The sequence below is a fragment of the Sorex araneus genome, chromosome 11 (genome assembly GCF_027595985.1).
Source record: "Sorex araneus isolate mSorAra2 chromosome 11, mSorAra2.pri, whole genome shotgun sequence".
NCBI classification, from domain to species: Eukaryota; Metazoa; Chordata; class Mammalia; order Eulipotyphla; family Soricidae; genus Sorex; species Sorex araneus.
Genome location: NC_073312.1, coordinates 3,178,632 through 3,196,661, shown reverse-complemented (window position 1 = coordinate 3,196,661; position 18,030 = coordinate 3,178,632). Strand labels below are relative to the sequence as shown.

Genomic DNA, 18,030 nt, shown 5'->3' with positions numbered 1-18,030 from the left:
GGGAGAAGAGATGAACAGAAACTTCCACAAAAACAAAATACAGTTGCCAAAAGGCACATGAAAAAATGCTCGACATCAATAATCACCAGGGATATGCAAATCTAAAACAATAATGAGTACCGTCTCGCTCCACAGAGACTGGCACACATCAAAAGAACAAGAACAACCAGTGCTGGTGTGGATGCGGGGAGAAGGGGACTCTCACTCACTGATGGGAAAGTTGACTGGTCCAGCTTTTTTGGAAAACAATATTGACATTCCTCAAAAACTAGAAATCAAGCTGTCATTTGACCCGATACTACTGTATCCGAGAATATATTCTGGGGGCCCCAAAACACTGCAGAAAAGCCATCCGCACTCCTGTGTTCATTGCCGCACTATTCACAATAGCCAGAATCTGGAAACAACCCAACTGCCTGAGAGTAGAAGACTGGAAAAAGAAACAAAGGCACAGCTACACAGTGGAATACTATGCAGCCACTAAAAATGAAGTCATGAAATTTGCTTATGCGTGGGTGGACACGGAGAGTATCATACGAGTGAAATGAGTCAGAGGGAGAGGAATAGACACAGTCATCACACTCATTTATGGGATATAAAAAATAGTATGGAAGGGCCGGAATGATAGCACAGCGGGTAAGGAGTTTGCCTTGCACGCGGCCGACCCGGGTTCGAATCCCAGCATCCCATATGGTCCCCTGAGCACCACCAAGGGTGATTCCTGAGTGCATGAGCCAGGAGTGACCCTGTGCATCGCCGGGTGTGACCCAAAAAGCAAAAAAAAAAAAAATAGTATGGAAATAATACTCAAAGACAATAGAAGTTATCTAGAGCCAGGAGACCGGTCCACAGTGGGAAGTTTGCCAGAAGTGGAGGAAATGAAGTTGGGACAGAGAAGGGACTCCTGTGACAGAGTTGGAAATGATCACTTAGAACAAGAACCCAGTGCTGAAAGGACATAAAGTGATGCACATGATAGCATTTCAGTAACAGTAGTGCAAGCCACAGTGCCTTAACCTTTCAGTAACAGTGTTGCAAGCCACAGTGCCTTCATCTTTCAGTAACAGTGTTGCAAGCCACAGTGCCTTAACCTTTCAGTAACAGTATTGCAAACCTCGGTGCCTTATAGAGAAAAGGAAGGGAAGGGAAGACAGAAAAGAAAAGCGTCTGCCTTAAAGGCAGGCTGGGGGGTGGAGTGGCGGGAGAGAATCTGGGGACACTGGTGGTGGGAAATGTGCCCTGGTGAATGGATGGGTGTTGGAACATTGAAACTAAATCATCGACTTTTTAAACCATCGACTTCACTGTGACTGGATTAGTTTTTTTAAATTAATTTTGATTGAATCTCTATATTGTAAGTTCTATAAAGTTCTTTTATGAGAATGGCTTTTAAGGAAGGTCTGTTTTGAAGCTGGAGCAATAGTATACGGTGAGAGGGCATTTGCCTTGCACACGGCTGACACGGGTTCGATTCCCAGAATCCCATATGGTCCCTAAGCACCGCCAGGAATAATTCCTGAGTGCAGAGCCAGGAGTAACCCCTGAACATCGCCAGGTGTGACCCAAAAAGCAAATAAAAAAGATTAAAACTAAAAAGAAATAAAAAGAAATAAAAAGGTCTTTATGTTAAGGAATTCCCTGTTTTCATATCACAATTTATAAGCACATAGAGCCTTGGAAAGATTATAGTCATCAGTGTACTTGTAAAACTAAGTGGATGTTTCATAATCCTATGATTAGAAAATATAGAAAACTATTTTAAAAATATTTCTAAAAATTAAGTATTCATTTGCTATTTTTATATATGGTATTCTTTTGTACAAGATTCTTCAAAAATCACTACACATTAAGATGTTTCTTATTGGTAAAAGTAGTTCTAAAATTTTATTTTGAGTTTAGGAACTCTAGTTTTAGGAAATGACTAAAATGAAGCGAAGTACGGGAGATGACTCCCAATTACCAATACTGTTTTATAGAATGCTTTTTTTTTATGGTGCGAAAATATACATATCATAAAATTTAACGTTTTCACCATTTTCAAGTCTAAAACTCAATGTGTATGTTCAGCACTTAGCAGATTCATGGCGTCGCCATTCTCTGGTTCCAGAACATTTTCTGTGTAATGTCTTTTTGCGAAGAATTTCCGCGCCTCTCTGGGACCATAAAGAGAATGCCTTCCGTTTTGTTATTTAACATTGGTGAAGTGGCGTTGCCTCCGTCCACCTGGTCTCGCTGGGCTGTAAATCAGGACTCCGCCCGCATCCGCGCAGAGCCCAGGGAGCCGTCTGTGGGTCCGTGCGCCCGTGCTGAGACAAGCATCTCAGACGGAAGGCTGAGCCCCAGGCCGGCCAGGGCTTGGTTCCTGGCCGGAGCACTGGCCTTCCCTTGATTCCGGGCACCCCCCCCCCCAAAGAGGAAACTCCTCCGGTCTCGCTCTGCCTGGAGGGGTTTCGGGGGTCCCTTTGTTTATATGCCTGAGCCCCGAGAAAACAACCCCCGCGTGTGTCTCCCAGTGGCGTTTGCAGCGAGGTGACCCGTGTTTCCCCGCAGGAAGCTGACGAAGGTTCTGCGGAACTACGTGGACAATGCCGAGAAGCCGGGCGTCGGCGAGCAGCTGCTCAGAGCCGTGGAGTCCCTGGAGTACATCTTCAAGTTCATCGTGCGCTCCCGGGTGCTCTTCAACCAGTACGCCTCCCGCCCCGCCTCTCCCCTGCGCCTCTCCTTTCTGCCTCCCAGAGCCCATGCAACCCTGGCTGGGGGCGGCCCCGGGCTGCCTGCGGCCGCTTTTCCCCAATGTGAAAGTTGTGTGGGCATGTGTACATGTGTGCATGTGTGTGTGTGCTTGTGTGCATGTGTGCATTTGTGTGTGTATTTGTGTGTGTGCGTGTGTGTGTGACCAGGGGGTTGGTGGAGCCTTATGCGTGCCTGAGTTCTCAAGTCCTCTACAGCATGTCTGTGTAGGAGAACACAAATAAAGTACGTGCTGAGAACCAGTGTAAAAGTAAATAAAAACAGGTTCTTCTCCTGAAGAACCAGTGCAGCTAAGACAAACCAGGAATCTCAGGCACTGCGTATTGTCCTCAAGCACTGCCTCAAGGGTCCCTGAGCACTGAGCTAGGAGTGAGCCCTGAGCACTGAGCCAGGAGTGAGCCCTAAGCACAGAGCCAGGAGTGATCCCTGAGCACAGAGCCAGGAGTGATCCCTGAGCACAGAGCCAGGAGTGATCCCTGAGCACAGAGTCAGGAGTGAGCCCTGAGCACAGAGCCAGGAGTGAGCCCTGAGCACAGAGCCAGGAGTGAGCCCTGAGCACAGAGCCAGGAGTGATCCCTGAGCACAGAGCCAGGAGTGAACCCTGAGCACAGAGTCAGGAGTGATTCCTGAGCACAGAGTCAGGAGTGATTCCTGAGCACGAGCACAGAGCCAGGAGTGAGCCCTGAGCACAGATCCAGGAGTGAGCCCTGAGCACAGAGCCAGGAGTGAGCCCTGAGCACAGAGTCAGGAGTGATTCCTGAGCACAGAGTCAGGAGTGATTCCTGAGCACAGAGCCAGGAGTGAGCCCTGAGCACAGAGCCAGGAGTGAGCCCCGAGCACAGAGCTGGGAATGACCCTGAGCACAGAGCAAGGAGTGAGCCCTGAGCACAGAGCCAGGAGTGACCCTGAGCACAGAGCCGGGAGTGATCCCTGAGCACAGAGCTGGGAGTGAGCTCTGAGCACAGCTGGGTGTGGCCCCAAAGCAGAACGAAACAGAGAGCGGAAGCCACAGCCCAGAGAGTCCAGGGCAGCCGAGCACTGCCGGGCGGGTCTCCCCTCCCTCAGAGCTGGTTTCTTTGGAGCGAGCCGCCCGGCAGGAGCACGAGCCACGCGGAGGGACGCAGCTGTCCTCCCCTGGCGCCGCAGCCCACTGGCTCTCAGATTGCGAATTGATTTTGAGCCTGAAAGTGGATCGCGGCATTTGTGCCTGTCCTACAGGGAACGTTAGTTGCTTGCTCTGGCTGTGAACAGAAGTGCTGAGCGGCAGGAGCCCTTCCTGGGCGTCATCTCTCTGTGCCTGAGGGGCGGGCAGCGGGGCGGGCGGGTCCGGGGGGTCATAGATGGCCACCGCCGCTATGTTGTTTCTCGAGACGGAGGGCTGCTCCAGGTGGCCCGCCTCGGGTGACCAGGGCCGGGGGCGGGGGTGCGGTCTGACTCAAGCAAGGCCAGTGCTGCCCAGCTGAGCTGCCCGTGGCTCAGGTGCCTTCCTAGGACAGCGGGGGCTCCACGAAGGCCCGCTCCTCTGCTGTGGAGGACGCGTGTGGCCCGCCGCAGGCTTCTCTGAAGGGCCCGGGAAGGACAAGGCTGCAGAGACCCGGGCGCGGGCCCCAGGGCTAGCACAAACCCCGGGTTCTGTGTGGCCCGTGGGCCCCCAGCACTGCGGCAGCTCACTGAGTCTGGGCTGCCCGAGGCTGGTGGCACTCGTGTTCTTTCGGGGCCCCCACGGAAGCCCGTCTCAGCGTCCACGCAGGATGCGGCTCAGCCCGCAGCTGCTTTTTCTCCACCACCCCCAGGGCCGAGAGCTCAGACGGGGCCCCGGCCCCGAGGCTCCTTCTCCCCCGGTGCCGGGTGCAGAAGGTTCCTGGAAGAGCCGTTTGTCTCTGCCCGCATCTCCCCGTCAGTTCTGCAGACAGGCGACCTGTCCGCTCCCCTCTCTCCCCGCTAGCTCTGCCGCGTCCGTGCCTCCGCGAGGGGGCGGGCGCCCCCCAGAGCAGGGCCGGTGGCGCTCTGGCTTCTGCTGGGCCCCTGGAGGACTTCGCTCTGTAGTGTGTGGCCGGGGCCACGGAGCTGGGACCCGGTGCAGCTCCCCCTCACACATGCGCAGGCTCTCCTTCCCCACGCGATTAGGAGCCCCGAAGGAGAGCTGATTGAAGGGATGGTGGGTGGGACTCATGGAAAATTGAGAGGGTGACCTAGTGTGTTTGCTGCTGGAGAGAGAGAGCTCAGGGTCTTCTGCAAAACGTACCGCCTGGAGACCGGGCTCATCCAGCCGGGCCAGTAACGGAGTCGTCTCTTGAAGTTTCTGTCTCACTCCAGATGCCAGTGGCCGGGCTTCCTAGGCCTGTGTTGGACGGCTGGGCAGTGTCGGGAAGGTGGTGGGCAGTGGGGCTGCAGAAAACACTGGTACCTCGTGAATGACACGGAGGGAGGAGGTCACTTTCCCCTCACGCCTGGCACCCTGACCTGGCACCCAGGCCTGGCTCGTGCCATGCCCCGTGGCGCCTCTCCGGGAGGGGCTGCTTCAGTTCTCACCCCCCCCCCCTTCTCCCTCCATGCATCTTGCTTTTGACTCATGACTCCAAAGTGGCTCCTGCCTCTCCTGCCCTCAGCACTGCGTTCCGGGCAGTAGAAGGGAAGGGAAAGGAAGCCAAGTCCTTCTCCACCCCTGCCAGGCCTCCTGTGCCTTCACAGCCTTGGTCAGAATGGAGTCCCAGGACCACTGAGAGCCAGGGAGGCTGGGAGGGAGTTTCAGATGCTTTCTCTTCGGGGTGAGGGTTCCCTGGGCCATCTAGACCGTGGTGGCCTGGCACCTCAGACCCTTCCTCGGGGGGTGAGGTCCCCCTTCAGGGCTCCCTCAGCCGTGCTCCCGTTGGCCTGGGGCCCCTCCCCGCTCGCTCCCTCCCCTCTCTGCCCTCTGTGGCCTGAGATGCAGCTCTGGGGGCCGCCTGCAGAGGCAGAAAGGGGGGGGGTCCCCGTCCCCCATCATATCTCAGTCCCGTCTCAGTCGCCCCAAGCAGGAGGCCGGCCTGGCCCCAGGCCGAGAGGCACAGCAAGGCTGCAGAGAGCCCAGCACAGAGTCTCCGGGGGTGCAGGTCATGGGGGTCTGCCCTCCCCCGGAGCCCCGCCCCTCCCCAGGCGCCAGGTGACCTGGGCCTGGAGCCTGTGTCAGCCTCACTGTTTGCGTCAGTGTTTCTGGGATGTGGACCTGCTGCCTGCTAGGATTATTTTTCTCTGTGTGTGTGTGTGTGTGTGTGTGTGTGTGTGTGTGTGTGTGTGTGGTATGTTGGGCCACACCTGACAGTGCTCAGGCTCACTCCTGGTGTGTGTGTGTGTGTGTGTGTGTGTGTGTGTGTGTGGTGCGTTGGGCCACAACCTGACGCACTCACAACCTGAGTGGCGCACTCAGGTGCACTCCTGGTGGGCCCTGGGGCCCTGTGTGGTTTCGGGGATGGACCCGGGTCTCCGCGAGCAGCGCAGGTGCCTTCCGGCCACGCCATCCCGGGCCCTCTGCCCTTGCCGAGAGACAGGGGAGCTCTAGCTGCCCTGGACACCCCGAGGCAGCTCTGTCCACCCGCCGTGCGGACACTGCGCCTGCTGCCGTTTCTCGGCGGCTGAGAAGCTGCTTGGGCATTTCCCAGCTCGGTAGGACGGAATCCCGTCCAGCAGGGAGGCGGCCCCCGCTACGGACTGTCCTCTCGGGCCCCTTCCCCGTGGCTCTGACTGTCCACGTCCACTGTGTCCACGGCGCTGACCTCCAGCCGCCCTTCCTCTCTGATGGACACGAGTTAACTGTGACGGAAGGGTCTTGCGGTATCTTTAAAGCAGCTTAAAGAAGCAGCAGCACAGCGGGGAGGGCGTTTGCCTTGCACGCGGCTGACCCGGGTTCGATTCCCAGCATCCCATAGGGTCCCCTGAGCACCGCCAGGGGTGGTTCCTGAGTGTAGAGCCAGGAGTAACCCCTGTGTGTCACCGGGTGTGACCCAAAAACCAAAAAAAAAAAAAAAAAGCAGCAGCAGCCTCCTCCCCCCCCCCCCAACAGACCACAGACGTGTCGAATGCTTTTCCCTCAGCACGTCTCATCTCAGCTCTGGTGGGTGTTTGCAGGGTGGGCGCGAGGGGGAGGTTCCCACTGAGCGCCACTGGCAGACACGCAGCCCTGCTGGGGGCCCCCAGACCAGGCTCTCCAAGTCTCCCTCCTGCTCCCAGTACGGCCCCTACGTTGTCCCGCAGTGCACGGCCAGTGCCCTCGAGTGCCCGTGAGTGCCCCTCCCCGAGCAGGGCAGCTCTGCAGGGCGCCGAGCCCCGTCCCCCGGGCGCCTGCTCTGCTGTTCCGCTGTGGAGGTTCCTTTTGAAGCGAGCAGCAGCCTAGACACGCAGCCCAGAGACAGGGGTGAGGGGAGGGGAGCGCCTGCCGCGCTGCCCTGCTCGGTGTCTGGGCGGGCTCAGGAAGCAGAAGCCGAACAGTGGACGGCCCTGCTTTCGCCCTTGAGTCAGGACATTCCCGGTGTCTCCTGGGGAGCCTGCAGCCACTGGTCAGGAGACGCTGGTTACGGGCCGTCGCTGGCGTCACTTCCTAGGCCGTGGGGAGAGCCCAGACCGCAGGCCCGGGAGGGAGTTCCTAGGCCTCGGAGTGCAACCCGGGGTTGTCATGGGGTTGTTCATCTGGTGGTCTCAGGCCGTTGCTCCAGCCCCGTCGCCCTATTCAAGGGGGCTCAAGCAACAGACTCTGGCTTTCATTATTTGGGGCCACACCTCATGGTGCTCAGGCTGTGCTCTAGGCTCTGTGCTCAGGGCTCACTCCTGGCAGTGCTCAGGGCTTACTCCAGGTTCTGTGCTCAGAGTTCACTTCTCACAGTGCTCAGGGCTTACTCCAGGTTCTGTGCTCAGGGATCAGTTCTGGCAGTGCTCAGGGCTTAGTCCAGGTTCTGTGCTCAGGGATCATGCCTGGCGGTGCTCAGGGCTTACTCCAAGTTCTGTGCTCAGGGATCACTTCTGGCGGTGCTCAGGGCTTACTCCAGGTTCTGTGCTCAGAGATCATGCCTGGCGGTGCTCAGGGCTTAGTCCAGGTTCTGTGTTCAGGGATCACGCCTGGTGGTGCTCAGGGCTTAGTCCAGGTTCTGTGCTCAGAGTTCACTTCTCGAAGTGCTCAGGGCTTAGTCCAGGTTCTGTGTTCAGGGATCACGCCTGGTGGTGCTCAGGGCTTAGTCCAGGTTCTGTGCTCAGAGTTCACTTCTCGAAGTGCTCAGGGCTTAGTCCAGGTTCTGTGCTCAGGGATCATGCCTGGCGGTGCTCAGGGCTTACTCCAGGTTCTGTGCTCAGGGATCATGCCTGGCGGTGCTCAGGGCTTACTCCAGGTTCTGTGCTCAGGGATCATGCCTGGTGGTGCTCAGGGCTTAGCCCAGGTTCTGTGCTCAGAGATCGCTTCTGGCAGTGCTCAGGGCTTAGTCCAGGTTCTGTGCTCAGAGATCACGCCTGGCGGTGCTCAGGGCTTAGTCCAGGTTCACCGCACCGTCTCTCCTTAATCCGTGTGAGAAGTGCCCGTTTCCTTTTGGTGAGTGTCTGCACGTTGCCTTGCTGTGTTTCACTAGTCGCTTGAGCGGTGCGTCGTCGGCACGTCAGCTGTGTTTTCATTTCTGAGCGTCTGGAGATCCTGCTTCCGCTCTAGCTTGCTGGTCGCTAGGTAATAAAGTAAGAAATAGAGCTGGTCCCTGCGTTTCCTCCCTCGCCTGCTTGGGTCATGGTTCCCCTTCTGGTCTGAATTCTCCCCGTTCTCTGCGCATTTTCCTCTCATGCTGTTTTCCCTCCGGCCCGTTGTTGCCGTGGTTCCGGCCGGTGGGGGCCACACTCTTGGATGAGGTGCCCGGTGGGGGACACGTTTAGCTGCTGTTTTGCTGGGGCGGCATCTGTGCTGGGGCTCCCACATCCTCAGCAGAGGTGCTACGGGGGGTCACACTCTTTAGTTGTGTGTGTGGAGCTCACCCCGGTTCTGTGGCCGGGGTCCCGGCTGGTCAGACAGCCAGACGGTCTGCAGAGGCTGCTCGATACCGGGGCGTCCGTGGGGATCCAGCTGTGGCCGTGGGCGGTGAGGCAGCTCCTGGGAAGGAAGCCCAGCCCCGGGCGGGCGTGTTGGTGCCCTGCTGCCTCTCTGTTCCCTCTTCCCCGTGGGCTGTGCGGCGTCACTGTCAGTCCGGGAGAGAGGAATGCTTTGCTCATGCTGCATCTTAGGAGTTTCTCGAGTCTCGGATTGCTGTTTATAACTCACCTTGGAAATTCCACATCCAGGGTTGAGTCTAAGACCGTTTTCCCACTGAACTTCCTTCCTTCCGGAACCTCCCTTCTCCGTGTGTGGGGTCTCTGCCGTCCCAGCCACTCGTTCACGCTCTTCTACCTGGTTTCTGCCTGCGTGTCTTCCTTATCTCTCTCTTCTCGTCTTCCTTTTCACTGATCCCGCCTTCTGCGCTGTCTGTTCCGCCCATGTGAGAAAGCGCCCCCTTGAGGTCACAGTCTTTAACCTTAGAACTTTATTTGCTTCTTTCGGTGCATTTCTCTGCTACCATCTTCTGTCCTTTCCTTCTTCCCCATCCCTCTGTTTTCCTCATTTCTCTCTACATTCTCACTCTCCTGCTGTAAAGTAAAATGCTGTTTATTTGTCCCTCCCGGCCAGCTGGTGGGTTCCGTGACCACCAGTGCAGCCGCCGCTGTGGCCTTTTATGGTTTTGTGCTGCGTTGGTGATTCTGGGGTGACCGTGCCGCTCACCCTCACACCAGCTCCCGGTGAGCACGCTGCCGCCTTCCCCTTCCCGTGGGCTGGCAGGCCACCAGCTCCAGCGGCCTTCCCGAGTCCAGCCGCTCACGGCCGCCGTCGGCCTCTCTGCTCTGCTTCTTCGTCCTCTGGGGTTTCGGCCGAGTGTTTTCCCCGAGGCCGCCCTCCTGGCAGTCTTGAGCGCTTCCTCCCTCCTCTGGCTGGAGCTGTACTTGCTCTCCAGAGCGGCTTCATTCCGCTCTTAGCCCTGTAGACACGAGGCCTCCGTGGAGTCGGGAGTCGCCGTGGGGGCGAGAGGGAGCACAGAGAAGCCGAGTCCTGTCAGGTGCAGACGTGGCTCCTCCGTTTCCCCTCGGCTGGCCCGGCCAGGTCCCCCTTCACCCACCGGCCTCTCCAGCGTCACGTGCCTATTTTAGGCAGAATTTGTTGTTTTATAGCAGAACTCATTTAACTGTAAGACTACCTCTAGGGTAATTAATTATCGCTTAGTTTATAAATTTTTTTCATTGTACACAGTTTTCAGGTATGGTGTGCTTTTAATGAGGCAGAAAACTAGTCTCTATTAATAAAACATCTAAGATGCAACATTTTCATATGCAAATGCATGGCTTCTTAGTAAGACAGCAACTTGAAGTAGCTGCTAATAAATAATTTATACCTGAAATTTATGTGCAATTAGCAAAATTTATTTGCATACATGTAACCGATGCACAGCTTCTTTATTGTTCATATATTATGTTCCACCTTTTGAAAGTTTTCTCTTACCACCAATTCTGTGATGCGTGAATTTGTGTGGTGTCATTTCTGTGAAATAAAGTCATTTTGAGTTTACCATTATAATGCCATTTCCGAATGGTTATAAGATTGTGTTAAATTTAGGCAATTAAGTATCTTTGTGATTGCCAATTATGTGAGATTATGGGTTTATAAAACACTCCCAGGAAAAACACCAAAATATTAATAGTGTTATAGGATGATGGGAAATTAAAGCTCAGTATCGTCCTCCTCTCTCCTTTCTTTCCCTTTCCTCCCCCTTCCCTCTCTTTTTTATTTATTTTCCAGCCTTAGAAGATCTTTTATTTATATATTTGTATAATGTATTTTCATATTTATAAATATTAAAATATTTATGAAATATGCCACTACGGATGGCTTGATTGCTAGTCGGCTGCTCCCCGGCTGTGAGGCTTCCCGGGCTGAGCGGTCCGGGCTGCTCTGACTGCCCCCCCGCCCGCCCCCCCACCCCCCCCACGACCCCCCACGACCCCCACGACCCTCTCGCTGCCCTGGCCGCAGCAACCGAGTGCGCTGTCGTTCGCAGACTGTACGAGAACAAAGGGGAGGCCGACTTCGTGGAGTCCCTGCTGCAGCTGTTCCGCTCCATCAACACCATGATGAGCAGCGCCTCGGACCAGACCCTGCGGGTGAAGGTAGGACGGACCCGGGGGGCCACAGTTTCACTGCCGAGGGGGCCCCAACGCAGGCCCTGCCCATAAGACCCCGCCCACTCACGGCCCCGCCCACGCACCCGGGCCCTGCCCATCTGGACCCCGCCCACTCTGGGCACCGCCCACTCTAGGCCACACCCACCCTGGCCCACCCACTCGAGGCACCACCCACCCGAGGCACCGCCCACCCGAGGCACTGCCCACCTGAGGCACCGCCCACACTAGGCCCCGCCCGCCGGTCCCCAGACTGGCAGGAAGCCCATTCTCCTTCCTCCTTTCAAGGCTCTGCTGCAGCAGCCGGGCATGGGGGGGGCGGGGAGTAGCAGATACCAGGGACCCCATCAGGAGGGTCTCTCCGCAGCTGACTGGGGGCAGCACTGGGTACTTGTGGGTGCCCAAGCACCGGTCAGACCCCAGGGGGCCGAGGCTCGGGTTGTTCCCCTTTACCCCGTGCGTGAGGCTGGGGGGCCCGTTCCCTCCCCTGCAGCCAGGGGAGCAGGTGCCGTTTCTCCGGAGGGCTTTCCGTGCCTCAGGGCGTGCTCCCCAGGGGTCTGCAGGTGGCCCCGGGTGCCTCCCCACTTCCGGAGGGGCCTCTGCGGTGGTGGCCACTCCCTGTCCCGCCCTGCTCACGCTTCCTGTGCTCTCTCGGGCTGGGCTGCAGATGGTCTCTGTAGGGTTCCTGTGCTGCCTGGGATTGGGCGGGAACAGAGAGTGGAACAGCCCGCGTGGAAGCGCCACAGGAACAGGAGTGATGACCTCTCGCCCCTCCCCCAACCCGAGCCGTGGCTGCCGGGATCCTTGAGCGTCAGGTGTGATGCCTCCGTGGTTCTGGGATTCTTGAGCATCAGGCGTGATGTTTCCATGGCTTCAGGATCCCTGAGCACCAGGTGTGATGTTTGTGTGGCTCCGGGATCCCTGAGCCTCAGGCGTGGTGCTTTCCTGGCTGCTGTGGGGACCAGACGGTCTGTGCTGCCCTTCGCGACCTTGGTGATGATTTTGGAGACCAGTGTCACTCAGGTCCCGTAGTGCCCCCGGCTACACTCAGTGACCTGTTCCGAGCCCGTCCCTCAATGTCCCTCGGCGAATCAGGGGAAGAGGCTCCTGGCATTTAAGAGCAGATGGAAACCGGGGGAGTCCCGAGCCCAGCACTCAGGTCTGACTTGGAGCCCTCGAGCTGTGTGACTCGAGCGGGAACGAGCAGCGTGCCGTGTCAGGCCGGAGCCCGCGGCGCGTGATAGGGCCCTGTGCGCGTCCCCCACTGCGGGTCCCCAGCTCTCCCTGCAGGCATCCCGGGGGGCTTGCTTAGCAGGCCCGGGTGTGTTCTGGGCCGGGTGACCCGGTGTGGGGGTCTGCCGCTAGCAGACATGTCCTGAGCCTGCTGGGGCTGTGCAGGAGGATTAAGTCCTGGAAACTAGCTGCTCCCTGAGCGGGGCCCCGTCCACCTCCGTCTCCCCCTCACACGCCTGTTTCAGAGCTGGCACCAGAAACAGGCCATCCCCACAGCCTGTGCATTTGTGGGCTCTTCCTCCTTCCTCTGGATGCTCGCATGGGGCGTCTCTTTAAGGAGGCTGGTCCCGTGGAGAGGAGACCCCGCTCACTGCTGGCCTTGGCTGCTCGATTGCCAACCCCCCTCCCCGCAGTCCCTCCAGCCCTGCTTTCAAATGAGCCACGTGACAGGACTGGACACAGCTCAGAGCAGAAGTCGGGGTGGACACAGCCTGCCACCGGCTAAGCCAGAGGAACGCCCGGGTGAAGAGGAAGTGGGCACCAGCCCCTCGCCAGCGGGTGCGTCCACAGCCCACTTGGGTCAGGCTGGAGTGAGACTGTCAACATCCTGGGAGGGTGTCACGGCGTCTCTCCCACGTCTGACCTGTGCAGATCACCGTGGCTGTGCCCTCGGGGCAGTGCCCTCTGGCAGGGGCGGGCACTGCTGTGTCGGGGCTGCAGGTGACGGGTGTGAACCTGGGCATGGAGGCGGTTCCAGGCGTTGTCTCTGGGACCCGCTTCAGCTGGGCTGGTGGTCGGGGCTGGTCCCTGCTGGCCCACCGTAGAACTGGCCGCGGGTGGGGCTGTTCTGACGTCCAGCCCTTTATGCTGACACTCTGCCAGTGAAGCGTCCACGACTCCTGTCCCAGAAGTAATGCAGAAAGTGGCACCAATCCCGACCTGTGGGGGCCCCTTGAGTGTCTCTGCTCTGTCCCTGCTCTCTGGCCTGTGGCCCCGAGTCAGCAGAGGCTTCCACAGTCCCTCAGGCCCATCACAGTGGCGGCCACAGAGGGCTGGCCCAGGCCTAGGTGCTGGGATCTCTGACCTGTGACCCCAGAGCCCCCGGCCTCTTCTCTCCGCCTCGCGGGGCTCCCTGGGCAGGAGGTAACCCCAAACCTCAGGTGGCTATGCTCATGTCCTGAAAGGTCTCTACCCATGGGGATTGCCCAAAGCTTAGCAACAGTAAGACAATGTTGCAGCGTGCTGGAGAATTGTAACAGTTGCATAGTGTTGCTGAAATGCAACTGTGTCACAGAAAATGCAACAGTTGCTCATGTTAGAGAACCACACACAAAAAAATGCAACAGTTGCACAGGCCCTGAGGTCAGTGACAGTGTTTCCCTTTGGAGACAGTGACCAGCCCGTGTCCCACCCTCCTGGCCTGGAGGATGCAGAGTTCCAGCACTGCTCACCTCTCCCTGGTCGATTGCACTTTTTTGAAATGGTACCCAGGAACCTGGAAACGCCCTTATCCCCTAGGCGTCAGAGGGAAACACCTTACACTCCCCCACAACCCCGGCACACACCCAGGTTCCGGAGGCTCCCGAACCCCTTCCCCCCTACCATGCCCTTTGCTTCCTGCCCTGCTGCTTCCCTGCAGGTCAGACTTTAGTCTGGACCCTTCCTTCCCTGCCCCCTCCTTTGACCTGGGCTGAGTCACTTGCTGAGTGGCTGGTGTGCCCATCCCCTCGTGCCAGGCAGCTGAGCTGCGGCAGGTCACGGCATTGGCACTGAGCATCCCTGCACAGAGCCACGCCTGCAGCTGGCCCTGCCCGATGTCTCCCGCCTCTGCCCCCTGGCATCTTAGGGCCCTGAAGCGGCTGGTACCCAGGTTTCCTGGGCTGCCAGGGGCTGGGTGCTCCGTTTGCTTTGAAAGCAGTAATATAACAACAACAAAAAGAAAAGCGTTGACATTTGGACTTTGGGAAAAGGTTCATACTGCCTTGAGAGGTTTTAAATTTTGGTTTTGTTTGTTTGGGGGCCAGCGACTGTGCTCAGGAATCCCTCCTGGGGGACTGGGTGGCGGAGGGGGCTTTTGAGCCTGGCCCCGGCCCCACTGAGTTTGAGTGGCTTATGTCTTAGGGTCTCTTCGCCACGACCTGGGGCTCTCTCCTGGTGGGCGTGGGGCCCCTCGTCTGGGGGGGCTCTGAGGGAGACTCGGGCTGGCAGGCTGGCACCCTGCAGAGACCCCCGTAGTCCAAGACTCCGGGCGCAGTCCCCACTCTCCGCTCTCCCAGTGATTTTTTTTTTTCTGGTTTGCTTTGGGCCTTGCCACCCAGTCGTGAAAAACACTTTTGAAGTGACCCCTTTGTTGCTTGACAGTCTCTGGGCTGTTGTGCGCGGGGCTGGTGCCAGCCTGCAACCTCCCTGTCTGCCCGTCAGCTCCGAGTGTGTCCCAGGGCCTCCCGAGTCGGGCTCGTCTCCCCGGAGGCCCCCGCCCACGTCGGGGTGTTCAGTGAGGGCGCTGCTCTCCGCGTGCCCTAAATCTTTCTTTGTAATGTTCCCGGTCAGCACCTGCAGATCGAGTGTCGGGGCAGAACTGACGCCGTGACAGGCAGCAGAAATGAGAAAAATCAGGGAGGCCTCAGGCTCATTCCTGGAACCGAAGCGGGTTCCGTTTCCTGGCAATGAAACCTCTATGAACTGCTTGTGACTTGGAGTCCGGGTCCTTGTCGCGACTCGGCTGTGTCGGACCCTAGCTCGAGCCAGCAGCAACGTTCCTTTGCTGTGGCATTATCGTGTGAGCTACTTGTTTCTCCGTAACCGGGGATCTGAAATTCGGACCCAACACGAGCACCGAGTTTGGGAGTGAAAAAGCTTCTGTTCGCGTTCCTTCCGTCCGAGGTGTGTCAGCCGCTGGCCGCTCACGTTGCCGAGGACGGGCGGGCGGTCTCTGAAGGACGGTTCGTCCTCATGACTGACTATGGGGTCGCGATCGGTCCTTCCTTACGTCTGGCTCTGGGTGTGGGCGATTCTGTTCCATTGCGGCCTGCTGCACGAGCAGAGAGCCAGAGACCCTCGCCTTCCTCCTGCTCGAGTTTCTGTGCTCCCCCCACCCCCACCTGCCTTGATCTGACCAAGCAGGGCTCGGCCCCAGAGGCCTGGGGGCACAGAGCCGCGTCCACCCTGCTCGTGGGGCGCGCCCCGTTGGTGGGTAATGCAGCCGAGTGGAGTCATTGGGATTCCCGCTAATGGATGTGATTATGAAGCATTTCCCTGTGTGCTCCTAGAAAGCGCTGGCTGGGAGCTGATGAGTGAGTTCCGTTTCCTGCTTTCCTGAGGCCGTTTCTCCGCCTCCCCAAGCCTGTGGTACAAGAAGGAAAGGCAGAGCCGGCTGAGTGGTACTTGAGATCTCGCAGAAGCTCCTCGAAGGCTCGAGTCGGAGCAAGGCGCTTCTCTCTCCTTGGCGCGGGCGTCCTGTGGCCTCTGGGCCCGGCAGGCAGCCCCCGGCGCTGACCCTCCCAAGGGGCTGCCAGTGACGGTCTGTGCGTTCGGGCAGGAAGACTCTACTTCCCTCCGCTCTGGTTCCACCCCGTCCACTAGTCTCATCTTTGTTTCGGGGTCAGGGGACCCTGTTGCCTCGGGTCAGCCCTGGGGCTCCTGCGGGGGAGGCTGAGCCCCAGCCTTCGTCGTGGCGTGTCTGAATCCTTCTGTGGGAAACTGCCGGTGTAGTCTGTTCTGCACCCCTGCGGCCGTCCTGCTCCTCCGCGCATCGTGGGCTTCCGTTGGTCACATCCATTAAAGTTCCTTCAGTCGCTACCGCTGCGGCCGTGCATTCGTCCCTTCTTCCTTCATTGCTTCTGTGCTGTCGTTGGGAAGGGAAACCAGGAACCGTGAGCCCAGGACCCCCTGAGTCCAGGACCCCATGAGCCCAGGACCCCCTGAGTCCAGGACCCCATGTGCCCAGGACCCCCTGAGTCCAGGACCCCATGGGCCCAGGACCCCGTGAGCCACTTGTGTGTTGTTGGTTCCCATCACCCGCTGTTGTTTGGGGACCTGCGGTCATACCCGGTGGTGCTCGGTCGACCATCCAGTGCCAGGGATTGAGCTGGGGTCGGCCACAGGTGAGATGCGTGTGTAACCCGTGGATGCTTCTGCCCCAGCATGCATCCTTGGCGTGGCCAACGTTTCTAGCTTCCCCGAGAGGAGCAGAGACTCCTGGGGGCGGGAGCGCCCGGGGGCGAGGGCCAGTGCCCGCAGCTGACCTGGGCTCCCACAGCACCGCGTGGCTGCCCTGAACACCACCAGGAGCGACTCCTGAGCACAGAGCTGGCACCGAGCACTGTGGGGTGGGGCCCAGAAGCCATAAGAGAGGAAAGGGAGAGAGGGCAGAGGGGAAAGCAGAAGCCAGCCTTTCTTACGTCAGGAGATGCCTCACGGGCCGAGGGGCGGTTCCCTCGGCTGGGCTGGCGAGAGGGGAGGGGGCAGGAGGCATGCATGGTGGACTCCAGAAGGTTCTAGAAAGCCCCGTCAGGTGAAGGTGTGTGGCCACATCTGGGTGGAGGGCAAGCAGGGTGGGGTCATTGCTCTGCCCAGCGGAAAGTCCTCACAGGTCCCAGGAACCCCTGGTGGGTCCCTGCTCGGAGCTTGCGGTGCTGAGAGGCCAGGCTGCTGTGCTGGGGAGACGCAGGGGTGGAGAGGATGGGGTGGGGTGAAGGGTGGGGGTGCCCATGGCTCTCTTCATTTGGGTTTGGGGGTGCTCAGGGCTGAGTCCTGGCTCTGTGTTCAGGAATCGCTCCTGGTGGGGGCGGGGGCCCATGTGGGGTTCCGGGGATCGAGCCTGGCTCAGCCCTGAGCGAGGCAAACGTCTTCCCCACAGCTTCTCCGACAGAACGCAGCCAGGGGACAGGCCGGTTGGCAGCGGGGAGCCCGTGGGGGGGCGGGGGGCAGTGTCCCATGGCCCTGGCCGCCGTCCCGGGCAGCCCGGTGGGGTCGTGAGCTTCCCTGAGAAAGATAAGGAGCAGCGCAAGAACGACCCTGGAAGCCCAGGGCTGAAATGTGCAGCGATTAATTGGTCATTAAAGAGATGGACGATTCCTTTGGCCCCGAGTACAGATGTTGGGGAAACCGGCAAAGCTCGCCTCGCTCTGGGGATGCCGCCGTGGCTTTACTCACTGATGTGTTCGTCAAAACTCGAGACCTCCCGACATCCGGGGCTGAATTATTTAATTTTCTCTGATCATCATGCCGTTTCATTTTCCAATAAATGTAATTATTTTCTTGTGGTTGCTTTCATATTTAATTTCAGAGATTTTCGCTCTTCGCTCCCAGCCATCCGTCGCGAATGCAGAGTGAGGAGCGGGAAGGCGTCCTCTCCCCCGGCGTCTAGCCCAAGCGCAGTGGAAAAACTCACTTCAGATTTCCCTCTGGTTGATAACGTGCAGCCAGGCCGCCAGCCGGCCGCCCCCGGCTCCCCTCACCCCCGTGCCCCGTGGCCCCGCTTTCCGTGTCGGTCACGTGCTTTTCAGAGACCGGCTTTGCTCAGCCGGAAGGTGGCATTTTGTCCTTTCCGTTTATTACTGCCTTGTTGACTGTCATTTCGGTGACATTTTCTCTTCCCTGCAGTCAATTTTGAGAGTCGGGGCTGCCGTGTAGAGAAAAGCAGAGATTGCCCGGCCCGCGGCGGGCGGCCGCCTCCCGCGCCTGCGATGGCCCTCGTTGGGTGTTGTTGGAGGCTGGTAGCTTAGCGCCCGCGTGCCAGCCTCGTCCCCACGCTTCTCTCCACTCAGCTCGTGTGTCTTGACGTGACGCGGGCGTTCGGGTGCAGTGAATCTCTCCCTGGCACTGCTGGGTGCGGACATC

General features: G+C 58.5%; 1 protein-coding gene across 3 annotated transcripts in view; it reads left to right on the top strand.

Annotated features, from left to right (window-relative positions):
* Positions 1-18,030, top strand: part of DOCK1 (dedicator of cytokinesis 1) — a 270,057-nt gene that overhangs the window by 67,783 nt on the left and 184,244 nt on the right. For all 3 annotated transcript variants that reach the window (XM_055119527.1, XM_055119526.1, XM_055119525.1), the window contains exons 22-23: positions 2,551-2,685; positions 10,836-10,944. In XM_055119527.1, the coding sequence (XP_054975502.1) occupies positions 2,551-2,685; positions 10,836-10,944 (244 nt within the window). The remainder of the gene's footprint in view (positions 1-2,550; positions 2,686-10,835; positions 10,945-18,030) is intronic.